The 13,271-nt window shown below is 44.0% G+C and overlaps 1 protein-coding gene across 3 annotated transcripts in view; it reads left to right on the top strand.

The window, feature by feature from the left end:
- The window catches only part of LOC146863662 (long-chain-fatty-acid--CoA ligase ACSBG2-like), a 524,673-nt gene that overhangs the window by 150,764 nt on the left and 360,638 nt on the right, over positions 1–13,271 (top strand). For all 3 annotated transcript variants that reach the window (XM_085627756.1, XM_085627760.1, XM_085627757.1), the window contains exons 3-4: positions 7,342–7,430; positions 9,714–9,834. In XM_085627756.1, the coding sequence (XP_085483882.1) occupies positions 7,342–7,430; positions 9,714–9,834 (210 nt within the window). The remainder of the gene's footprint in view (positions 1–7,341; positions 7,431–9,713; positions 9,835–13,271) is intronic.

The raw sequence follows: 13,271 nt of genomic DNA, 5'->3' as shown, positions 1-13,271 counted from the left end.
AAGAACATTTCAGCCCCATCTGTTGGGGGAGGGTCCGGGAATTCTTCCATTCAAAGCTGACACCAGGAATAAACAGTGGACCCTCAGACCCACTCTTCAGTGCACTCCTTGACCTGTGGAAGACTACAGAAGGACTGCCTTGTACTCCAGAGATTCCTTGTTTCTCGGAGGACCTCCCTTGCTGCTACCAGAGGGCTGCCGTGCTGCTTGAGGCCTGCTTGTTCTTGAATCTTGCCTTGCTGCTTGAAGGAAAGAGGGCCATTTACTTGAACCCAGGACTACCAGAGCAACTCCAAGGGTCAGTTGGCTAGCCTACTGTTCTGAGCTGCAGAGACACAATAAGTCCCAGAGGCCCTTCTGCAACTGTCCATCTGACCTGCTGCAATTGTCTGGACATGCACCTGGACCTTCTTGACCCTTGCTGGCCTCTGCTGGAGTGAGTTCCTTCTCCTGTAGAGGTGCCTCCCCAGGTCCTGGACCCTTGGCTGGAAGCAGTTGGGCTCCTACTGTGAAATCCTGAAAATGTTAACTCTATGCGCCGGACTTTGAGAAGGTAACTTTTTCAGTGGGATTAACTTGGTTCTGCACTCCATCTCAGTCAGTCTGAACTTGTGACTTTACACTGGTCTACCGTCACCAGATAACTACAGTTAGCCCTTATTGCTTCTTTGAGCTATTTTTACTTAAACCTTTATAATTGCATATCTCTGGTTTTATTAATTGAATTTTTGCCATTTTGGTCCCATTTTATTTATTATATTTTACTCTATTTTTCTAAATTGGTTTGAGATTTGTCCTATGCTCTGTTTTTGCTTAATTACTGTTTGTGTGCTGCATAAATACTGATCACAGTGCCTCTAAGTTAAGCCTGACTGCTTTTGTGCAAAGCTACCAGAGGGTTAAGCAAAGGTTAATTTAGTGACTTTTGTGGATCACCCCAACAAGGGTTGTGGTTTTTGCTTAAGTAGGGTTTTCACTCCCTGAACCAATGACCTAATCTCTCACAGTGATCGTCACCACCTCTGCACCAGGGTGTTTTGAAAAATCCACAGATGACTCTTGGGGCTCACCATCCATTGAAGGTCTCCCTGGGTCGTTTGTATTATCTACGGGGATAGGCACTGAACCACTAGCCAGTGGCCTTGCAGCAGGCACCCTTTTATGGAGGTAGCATGTTCTTGTCTTAAGTTATAGAGGGACACCAGAATCTGGTTCGCAAGGCCAAGTTCTGCTTAAAGCTATTCCAGTTTTCCAAGTTTTCAGGTGCACACGTCCCATTGGAGAAATTCATCTTGGCCGCAGTGCTGTTAAAGTCGTCCATCAATACAGGAAAAGGTCAGGATCATTCAATGATCCGGCTATCAAATTCTTCTGTGTACCAAGATTCCTATTTATTGGCAGCCATGGCAGCTCGTGGGTGTCGGGACAGGTAATCTGTGGGATTTTGCACCCCTGGTTTGTAGACAATGTCAAATGAATATTCTTGGAGCTGCAGTGCCCCATTTTTTCGGTGTGAGAAAATGGTTTGGACGCAGACCCTTTAAACAACAGGATTAGAGGTTTGTGGTCCATGTGAACAGTGAAAGGGACACAGAGATGACCACTCAATCTGAGAGTAGCGCTGCTCCACTACGGTGACAGCTCAGCTGGTGTCTGCTATCGGGCCTACTCCCCACAGTGTGGTCCTTGAGACAGGACCATCTCTAGTTTTGTCGGGCTGGACTCTACAGATCCTCTTGTAGCTTTGCCTAGGTCAAAGTAGACTAGGAAAGCATCAGCAGAGAGGGCCTCTTTGGTTCTGAGGAACGCACCCTAAACCTGGACCAGGGAGCAGATGACTTGAGCAAGTCTCTCAGGGGGGTGTGAGCATTGTCAGATTGCGGATAAACCTCTTGCAGTAATTACCCATCTTGCGGAAGCTGCGTACCTCGGTGACAGATGAAGAGCCTGATTTCGGTCTTGGTGGATGGGTTAGTCCGTCACTATAAATCCCATAGGATATAATGGGATTTATATTTCGGCTGCCAGGATATGAGTCACATAGTGATGGAGTAACCCGTCTGCCAATATCTAAATCTTGCCCTTATTGTCTTTCACCTTTTCAGGGTCAGGGGGCCACGGCCATCCATCAAGAATCGGTACCCAAAACACTGATTGTTGGTTTTAAGAATTTGCACTTGGCTCGGTGAAGGGTTAGGCTTCTTTCCTCGATTGCTAGTCTGTAACAGTCATCAGTTATGAATGCTCGGAGACAAAAGTTATGCTAATGATCTCTCAACAGTCTGTTGTTGCAGCAGAAAATGTGAAAAATAACTACTATTGTGTACCTCTGCAAGCCGTCCCCAATCACTCTCAATGCACTTTCCCGCTGGGGTGTCTCCAGAGAAGGGTCTGAGTAACAGAAGTGACAGTGGAAGAGAAGCATCATCTTTTGTGGCTCCAAGTGAAGTCAAACCTTAGGGCCTGATTTAGATCTCGGTGGATGGGTACTCCGTTACAACGGTGACAAATATACAGTCTGCCGAAATATAAATCAAATTATTTCCTGTGGAATTTATATTTCGGAGGATAAGATATCTGTCTCCGTTGTGAAGGAGTAACCCTTCGGCTGGGATCTAAATCAGGCCCTCAGAGTTTGGTGAGTGTAGCCAGATTATGATGTCTAAAGACTCCCATTGTGATTTATAAATTTATAAATAAATGACACTCATAAAACAAGGAAGAGAATTTAATTTATTGTTCTATTGTCTGTTTTTCTTTCTAAACAACAGGTGCCTTGAGAAGCAAACTAAGGGTCTGATTAAGAGTTTGGTGAATGGGATACTCCATCACAAACGTGACGGATATTCTGTCTGCCATAGTACAATTCCAGTATATCCTATGGAACTTAGAATATGGCGGACGGGATATCCGTCACTTTTGTGATGGAGTAACCCATTCACCAAATTCACAATCCGACCCTCAGAGTTGGCTCGTTGCTCAGGGGAATCACAGTTCCTAAGGAGGAGTAAGGAAGAGAGAGCTAGGTGCCGTTCTTTCAAGATAGTAACAGGGGACAGTGTGTCCTTATCTTCATGCTCTCACACACCCCGAAGGATGTCATGCTTCTACCCCCCTCTAGCCATCTTTTAATACTGCACCTAACACCAAACATTCAAAAGATCTCTGAAAAAGTGACCCTTCGGGGGAACTGTAGGGCATTGCATTGCCGGCCCGACGAGGAGCACCGCCCAATGATGAAGCATGACATCTTTCGGAGTGTGTGAGGGCGTCAAGAGAAAGACACACACTCATCACTCTCTTCCTTACTCCTACCTAGGGACTGTGACTCCCCTTAGCAACGATACTACTTTTCAGGAGCTCGAGTCACTGGACCTAGATCCAGCTTCTTGATCCCCCTCCCCCATTTCTTGTGACCTCAGAGTTGGATGCCTTTTTTAGGTCTCGCTGAGGCCAGCGCATGCGCTGGCTCGGAGAGACATTTTGTAAGGGACTTTTCAAAGTGCTACCGCTGGCATAGAGCTACAGTGCACGAGGCGTGCACGCACGCAAAGCAGCCATATGGCTTTACGTTGCCGCCATGCGCTAGGCCAGCCAGCAGCACTAGCGCGTCATCGCGTTCACTTTTGCTTTCACAGCGATCGTGATGACTTTCGTGGCCAATGCTTGTTTAGTTTGTTTTTGAAACTATTTTAATTGCCCTCACTTTAAATCAAGCTCTATGCCGATATTCAATTGGAGCGCTTCGTTTCTCAGGTTATCAAGATGCGATCCTCTTTACTTTTACATAAAGTGGGCAACGATATTACAGTCACCCTGAAGGCCCGCTAAGGTCCCAAAGAATTAACTCAAAGGACTTCTTCACATTGAGTAGCATTCAATGCGATATTATCTATCCCCACCCTATTTACAAATCAATGCATTGCAAACATTGCATATGTTTAAAAACGCACTCCCATCATACATCTTACCGGGATTCAAAAATCTCAGTGCGTGCTCTGTTTTCTTTGTTTATTAATCTATTTCCAAGGCCATTTAAAAGCCTTCCGGCATCAACAGATGCGTGCCAAATTGGAGTTATAAAAGTCAAAGTAGTATTTGAGTTAATCACCTGTGACTGCCATCTTTGTGTGGGGAAAGTACAGGATCTTCGTACTTCATCCCTCTTAGCCAATTCCAACTTTGTGTAAACAGAGTTGACGGCAACGCCTAAATAGCGGCTGCCATCTTGTAGTGGCTTAATTAACCTCAAGCCCTCTTCCCGCTTTGTGTAAACATAGTTGACGGCAACAAATATATAGTGGCTGCCATCTTGTGGTGGGTTAGTTACCAAACATTACAATGGTCGAAACCTCAGTACAATTAGTTTAGGTAAATCATGCCATTCTGGTGAATGTGCAAATATTTGGGACGAAAAGATAACCTCTCATTATGCAGAAATTACCCCATAACTCCTGTTTCTATTCAGATTCTATTACAAACAAATACATGGTGAATTGCCTCTTCATGATAGCGATCATTGTATAGATATTCGCAATGGTTCCCTGCAGGATTCGTTTTTTGACTTAGACTGAATTACTGAACTATATCATTAAACAATGGCATCAGCAAAACGAACAAGCTGTTTTATTCTCTCTCATGTTGTGAAGTACAGTTTAAAACAAAATTTTATACCATTATTTAACCTGTTTTTATCCACTATTCTCTTGCATCGAGGCCCTGTCTTATAGTATTAAGGACAGATATGTACCATTGTTCACTTGCTTTTCGCTTCTCCTCCATGTTGCCACCTCTTTTGTTTATATTAACTCTTTCCAAAACAAACCATGCGAAATCTGTCTCTCTATGTACACACTCTAAAAAGTGGGACACTAATGGAGCATTGAGCTTCTTAATTTTAATTGCTGATTTGTGTTCAGCCAGTCTAACCCTGAGTTCACGACCCGTTTCACCCACGTAGGCTAAGCCACATGGGCAACGCAATAAGTATATCACATTCTTGCTGCGGCAATTGTTTAAAGTATGGGCCACTATCGTTCTACCATTATGTGTCACCTCCTTAGCCACAATACATTGAACACCTATCAAACAATTGTCACAGCGCGTATTGTCTTTTGCCTCCCTATTGTCCAATGTTTTTTGCCTATTTTTTGGTTCCTCTCTAAATGTATGAACCAGCTGGTTGCGTAAATTGGTATTTTTCTTGTAGGCAAACAAAGGTTTTTCTAATTTAATGTCTTCCTCATCGTTAAGACTATTCCAGTGTTTATTTAATACATTTTTAGGTTTCGCTGAGCCCAGCGCATGCGCTGGCTCAGAGAGACATTTTGGAGGTGAGTTTTCAAAGTGCTGCTGGCTGGCCTAGCGCTTGCGTTCACGCGAGGGTGCACGCGTGAACCGCTAGCCTTCAGCAGCACTTTGAAAACTCGTGCTTTAGCGCGTCATCGCGATCACTTTCGCTTTCAGAGCGATCGCAATGACTTTCCCATAAACGGCCGCGCGGCATTACTTTTACTGCCGTGCGGCCAATGCTTGTTTTCATGGGGGACCGGGTTCGAATCTAGGCAGGAATGCTTAACATCCTGTGTTTCTGGGCAAGTTACTTTATCTCCCCGTGCCTAACAAAATGAACGTGTCCCTCTGTAATGCAACTGGTGCACGTGTAAAGTGCTCGGGTTCATTCCTTGACTTTGAAAATGTGTTTATTAGATAAATGACATACTGTGTGACAGTGTAAAGCAAGGGGATATGTCCATTTATTAAAGCATTCTCTTCTAAGCACTATGCGTGCCAAAGATCACACAAAGTGCCGGCAGGGACGCATCACATGAACAGGCTCAAACTGGGAAGGAAAAGACCGTGTTGAGTAACTTTCTGATGTCTGGGGTTGTCAGCCAGTTGCTGTAGATGGCTAGATTAGGATCTTTATAACAAAGCTACTTTTCACTTCGTTAGTTCCTCCTGGTTTCCCTTCGTAACTGTAGGACACACGCTAAGTTTTCACACAACAGCAGACCTTTTGTCTCCTCCTCCCCCCCCCCCCCGCCCCCCTGGACACATGATAATCCACTAGGATTTATTCACACTGCTACACAAGGCAGCGTAAAAACAACGTTTTTGAGCTGCACCTATGTATCTTTGAACTTATATTGCAGCTTTACGGTACATTTATTACTTTTATTTAATTTAGGCAGATACATTGCTTTGGATTAAATTTACACACGGGAGTGCAAGTTTATGCATGCAAATAGGTTTTTAATTCTGTGCTTTTTATCTGCATTATAGCGCCTTTTATTCACTAAATTTCTGTTTTGCACGCAAAAGTTCTTTCTAAAGCAGTGTGAGAACACCTATTGCATTGCATATTTTCTGTCTCAGTGCAAGCATAACAGCAAATAACTAGCAATTAATTTAATATTTACAAATAACAGGCAGTTGGGGCATGCATGCTTCTTGCTAGCAAATGGCTGTTTGAACACATAAACTAGAAAAAGAAAATGCAATGTATTCACTAGCATAATTAGGATAATTGTTTGTGTCTCATTTCCTTTTGTTTCAGTTACAAAAATATTAGATATACATTTTACAAATATTTTGTTTACAAAACTTTCATATTAGTCTACAGAAAAATATATAACAAACCATGGTGTAGCACCCAGGAAAATATGCTACATGGCTAAATACTTAAAAGGTCCCATAAGCGAGACCTTTTGGCTATGCCAATGCTTGTCTAAATATGGAATGGACCATTAATCGATAAAGATTTTTTAATATGTGCACTATGCTCTATATTATTAACATGGGACTAATTCATGTAACACATTTACTATTATAATACAATTATGTTTTTTTTTAAAATCTTTGGTGTTTTCCACATTTTCACCGCTTTGCTATCACCCAAGGATCTCCCTGGATCTTATAAAGCAAATCACAGATCCTTCAAGTACAGCTTTCCCTCTTCGGCTTCCTTGCCCCTGGCAAACGGCTCAGATCTCTCCCATGTGGATCCCCCTAACCTGTTAAGACTAGCTATTGAGCTTTAGTTATAATGTGTGGTTAGTGCATGTACTCGATTAAGGACCCTTAAGGCGGGAAGTGAGATGTTAGTGTAACATTGGTATAACTTTGAAAAACATGTTAGCATGCTCCAATTTCCTTTTGCTCCATTTTTATTGGCTGCTGATGACTTGAAAGGGATTGAATGTCCTACCAATTTTGAGTAAGTGCTTGTACAAGGTGCCGGTGATGTTCTCACCTTAGCTCTACTAAATGCTGCCCTTATGGACCATGGCAGATGAAGATCTGGTACTGATCATGTCTCTCTGAATCTCATCCTTGCAGCTTGGTCTGGTGCGCTTCCACAGCGTTGGGATCCTGGGCGCCAACGCCCCAGAGTGGTTCATCGGCCACATTGGTGCCATCTTTGCCGGGTAAGTGCCTCCTCTTGCTCCTACTTTACACATAATCAGGTCCACTGGAATGATGCGATGGTGTGGCCACTGTCATGGTCACATAATTATAGATTTGATGCACTTGCCACATAATCCATCATCTGCCATATAATATGCAGAATTTAACAAAACAAGGCATTGTTTTGTTCCTAGATCAAACAGTTCAAAAGTTACTAACACTGCAGCGACAGGCCCATTGGAAGGGTTGACAGGTCACCTCTTTGTTGCTTGTTACTATATTCGGGTGTGAATCTGGTACTAAGGAGGTGCAAACAATGCCCTGACAGTGTTAACAATTTTAAAAATGTCAAAACAATGAAGTAATACTATCCCACAATGCGCAGCATTACACTGCATAATTTGCTTTTTCTTGGCGCATAATTTCCTCAACCCTGCAACATAATTTGTCCATCCCCTGCTTCATAATTCCAGTGGCCCTGCACATAATAAATGGTGCAGCTATTTGCCAGTCCGATGGCGTCCACCCTGGTGATAGTCAACACTGTATGTAGACACAACATTCACCATGGCTCAAGCTTCTTGAGATACAAGAACTCAGGAAGTCACCTGGGACGTGACACCTTTCTCCATTGTATTTGATTCTTACACTAGGCTTGTAAAAGAAAACATTAACGTAATACAGTATATCTATGCATTTGTCCATATGGTGGTATTTATATAAACAAACCTGGTTGAGGAAGGGGAGGAGGGTGAGCTCTAAACTGTAGGCGGGAGCTCAAGTTTCTCTTTGAAGAGATACAACTTCTGTTTCTTTCTGGGTGAGGCAGGTCTGAGGGTGATGGAGATGTTGTTCCAGATCCTGCTTGCCCCCCCCTGCCTTCAGTTTCCTTTCTCACATTCCTCCATCTTGTTCCTGGTGCCCAGAGGAGCTCCTGAGGTGGGTTCTTTCTTGGCCAGGTGTGCAAGCATGCCACTTCCGATGGCCCTTTTGATGATGCCACTGTTTTTTAATTTGTTCTGGGCCTAGAGATGGAAGAAATAAAGTTCCTTTAACGTAGGGGTGATGTGGTTGAATTTCCTAAGGCTCTTGATAAGCTGGGGCAGCTTGTAATATATTTAAGAAGAACAAATGTGGTGCAAATGAGGTCTGTTCCTCATGTCTCTTGCATTATCCTTCTTCTGGGCAAGGATGAAGAGGGTGACCTTCTCCAGCGGCCACATCACTGTTCTCCGCTGTCCTTCAGTGGACAAGGTGGAGACTCCAAGTAAAGAACCACAACTATTATAACTCTAATAATGTAAGAAAGAGAAGGAAATGTGTGCTGTAGAGGGAGAAAATGCAATAAGGCATAAAAACCCTACCCAAGACTGAAAACAAAATAACAAGAAATAGAGATCGCAAAAGATCTCAAATAGAGGAAATACGGGAATGAAATGGAGTTGGCGATGAAATGTGTTGAAAGCGGAATCTTCGAACATTGCACACAATGACGCTCGAAAGCAGATTCCGTAAATCCAGTCCAGTGCTGATTTGCCCTCACACAACCTGAACATCTCTCCCCTTCCTCTTGCTACGAGTATTCCCGGCTGAAGTGAGGGGTATTTCCTGCTGTTAGTGGACAGTGACTTGGGTCCTCCAACCACCAAAGATCCCCGGAATGTAGATTCATCAGCCTCTCTAGTTGCCTAATCCCTAGCACCCCACAATCTTTGTTGAGATCAGGTGCTTTCAGGGTGGAAAATCTTTGTGTGTAAAAAAAGAGTGCTTTTTAATGGAAATACATAGTGGGTGGAGATCTTGGTTTAGATGTGGGTGAAGTGCTTTAGTGGGCCTGCATGCAGGGTCAGGAAGAGTCTACGTAGTGGATGCTAGAAGAGTCAGCCTAACCAGAGTCAGCCCTGCAGGAGAGGCCTCTGTAAGGAGCTTTGTGCCTGCATACACTCAGTGGCCGGGAGTTCTTGTGGTGGTGCAGCCTTGAGCACAGCTCAGAGTGTGTGCGGCAGCAGTGGGTCAAGATGGAACTCACACCCACAAGGTTGCTGGTGAAGAGTTACCTGCTGCCAACTTTGAGCGGTCCTTGAGGATGGCATGCACCTCATGCCATCACAAGGTGAGAGAGCAAATACGCCTTTCCCCAGCCTGTCTGTTTTCTGTGATGGCTTTTGCTTAGTTCCAGCTTGTGAGGGGATTGTTAAAGTGTCTTTGGGAGTCAACATGCAGTATTTCAGCCCTTCAGAACACAGATAAGCATCTTCTTAACCCAAAGACATGGATTTCAAACTCTCCTCCTTTGTTTACAGAGGTACTCCTGCAGGAATATACCCCACTAGTTCAGCGGACACCTGTCACTACGTGGCCAGCAACAGCGAAGCCAACATCCTTCTAGTAGACGACCACCACCAACTGGAGAAGATTCTGCAGGTGAGATGTTCACTCATTCTCTCTCCTTCCCTATATACGTCTCACAATGATATCTAAGGCACAAAGTAGTAGCAGGAAGATTCTGAGGCCTTCAGCATAGTCGGCCCAAGATCGCCTTACCTTATCCATGAACATTAAATGGGCAGGGCGGCTTTAGGACAAGGTGACCAGCAAGATCCTCAGAGATCAGAGTGTGTCTGATAAGCTTCAGCACCTCCCACAGTCCACTCTTTGACTGAACTTTGACTGAGCACCTCAGTGTTGACCAGGACCAGTACTCAGACCTGACACAGCTCACTCAGCGCAACTCAGTGCTGAGCAGAGCTCAGATTTAAAGGCTGGAACAAATGTAAGGAAGTGTAAGGATAGATTTGCAAGCTGTACATATACACCCGCCAGTGTTGTGGCCTTGGTTATGAGAAATTCCAGGGCGTACGCCACTTCTATAATGCAAACTAATTGTTGATGGATCTGATTTTGTCAGCCAGTTTATTCCATCCTTTGCAAGGCTTTGCTGAGATGCAACTACCTTCTATGAAGGGTTTCTGGTCATTTGGATCTACCCTCAGTGGGGTCCTTCCTGCTCTCAAATTTCTTCTTTCATTGCAAAGTCTGAGTGTAAATTGTCAATAAAACTACTATTCTCTGCCTCTAGAGTTTGCTAAACTGCCTCATGTCTTCCTCTACATTAAAGCAACAGTAATAAACCATATTTCACATTAAAACACAGAAGAAAGGCAGAGTGTCGTCTAAACAATATGGCTGCCTTTAACACGAATCGGGATGGTGGGATCTGCTCCTATTCATTGTCAGAGCCATCCTAGGCTTTATGACTCTAACCCCAGCAGGAGGGAAACACTGAGTTTGGGTTTGACAGAGGGTAGGGCATCTCAGTCTGAACTGGGGAGTGGCTAGGGAGAGCTGGAGCCCATCCAAATGGAACAAGCATTGGCATAGCCAATAGGTCTCGCCTTTGGGAGCGGTTATTAGTTTTGCAGAATATAGGGCTTCCTTCAGTAATCTGTTTAAATATGCCTGGTAAATGGGAAACATGCATTGAATTGTATTAGTTGATTTATTTAGGGTATTGTAGTTGAAGGCGTATTAATGGGCGTTTGTGTCAGTTAGTACTTACCATACACTAGTATGGATTAATAATAATGCGGAAATACATTTTTTTATTTTTTTTATTATTAAGAAAGTAAACATACTTTTATTGTACGCACACTACTAAATACTATGGTGTAATTTAGAAACATTTACATTAGGCAGATGGAATTACTTTTAGTGACATTTTCAAATGTTATTTGACCCCCATTGAATTATACCCCCCACTCAAAATCATACCCTATGGCATGGCATATGTATTATCTGCATATTTTCATGTGTGTGAGCACCACATGCACGAGCTTCTCCTGAAGCTGAAGGGATTCGAAGAGGTCGAATTCTATGCAGCGCATGCGCGCTGCCATAGCTTCAACCTAAAAAGGAGTCAGCCATCGTGAATTTAAGGGTTCACAGAATTGTTTCTGTTAACCAAAGAGGATGTGCATAGAAGGAAGTGTGAATAGGGCAATAGAGTGGATAAGACTGAGTTGCAGCAAACCTTCTGTCACTGGATAGTGGAGGGGATAAGCCTGACACCTCACCACCACCTCCTCAGAACATTCTTGGACCTAAGCAGAAACACCTGAAGAAACAAGACCCTGCAGGAAAGAAGGACCCACGGACTCTTGACTCCTGGTGGTGAACAGACAATGGAATAACTCTCCAAGCGTCATGCGAAGAAAGCTAGGCTTATCCCGCTCTGAAAACCGGTTTAAATGGAATTTGGGATAAATGTTCTGGCCTCTTAGGGCCATGCACAACTACAGCTTCTTGCCTCACCCACTGGTGGATTTCAAGAATCAAATAAGTGAGTAAGGGCCTGATTTAGATCTCGGCGGACGGGTTACCACTTTCCACTCATGACGGTGACTGCACTATTAGTATAGTGAGCACACATGGTTAACATTTTTCAAAGTCACATCCTGTGTAGATGCATGTCAGCGTAAAATCATAAATGTTCCCAACAGGGTGCCCCAAGAACAGTTGATTAACTTCTGCACTACGATGGCCACACTTTGGCGGGTTCACTGAAGCCATCCGCTAAACCACACGTGGATCTGCGTACTCGCTGAGGTTGGTCAATATAACATGCAGCACTATCATTATCACACTCAACTTCTGCAGGTACTCAGACAAGGATCCACCCACATTAACCTCCTCCTGAACTTCTACCAACCATCGAGAAGACTTCGCTCTGCCTTCCTTTCACTTGCCCATACTCCCTGCATCTACCAAAGCAGATGTGGAGGACGCTCCTTCTCCCACGTCGCAGCAAAGACCTGGAACCGCCCACCCATACACCTCCGGACCATCACCTCACTTCCGGAATTCCGAATTGCAATCAAAACATGGCTGTGCGAATAAGCCTCCTAGGCTGCAAGTGCCTGGATACCCTATCGGATAATTAGCTGTGCTTTATAAACCCTGATTGATTGATTGAAGCACAGGGAGTTGTCTGCCAACCCTCCACTGCACACAGCCGAAGGTCATTGTGAAGTGTGTCCTCATGTATATTTTTGGTGCAAGGGCACAAGTCGCTCTGAAAAGAGCACAAAATCACGTGATGGAAACAACTGCTGCTTGTGTTCCCTTTGTTTGTGTGCTTCCCAAGCTCCTGCAATAGGATTTTTTACCTGTACAAAGTCTCAATAACATGACCTGGCATAATTGTGTAATCTCACGCATTTTGTGTCACAATTGAGGCACTAAATGCAGGACATTTTGCAAGAGTTTACTGGCATAAAAAACATTTCACCTAGTCCAAGTACACATAGAGTAATAGATCAAAACAAGCATTTGCTCATCTTGCCTCAAGTGTTGAAATCTTCTTAAACAGAGTCTCATGCTCCTCCTTCCTGCCTTGTGACGAACACCACAACCACTGTCCCCTTCCTGTTTAACTCCAGAACAGGTGCCATGGATCCCTTTTACTGTGTACCTTCTCAACATGTATAGAAAAGAAGGACTATTACATGGCAACAACTTGTTTCTTGTGTTTTCTTCCGTATGTTCAACTACCTGTGATGGTCTCAAGGTATAAAAAAAAAGAGCCACAACATTCTTGGGAATTCTGTTTCCAGAAGCTAATTTTGCAAGGCACGCCTGGTTGATGACTCTCTTCTTGCCTTTCCCGCTTCCTTTGGCTCCAGCCCTTGGGCATGTCTTTAATAGTTGTGTGCTAACCTGCTTGTATTAGGGTCACAGCACCACTGAATCTCTGTGGACAACTAGTACTGTACACTGGGTTTCACAGAGAGGGCAGAACAAGCCTCTTTAGGAGGTGCTGGGACTGTGAAGAGGAAGAGGTCTAGCACTTTATCACTGGAGGA

Source organism: Triturus cristatus, chromosome 2_1 (genome assembly GCF_964204655.1).
Source record: "Triturus cristatus chromosome 2_1, aTriCri1.1, whole genome shotgun sequence".
In the NCBI taxonomy this organism is placed as follows: domain Eukaryota; kingdom Metazoa; phylum Chordata; class Amphibia; order Caudata; family Salamandridae; genus Triturus; species Triturus cristatus.
This window is presented reverse-complemented; position numbering and strand designations above follow the sequence as displayed.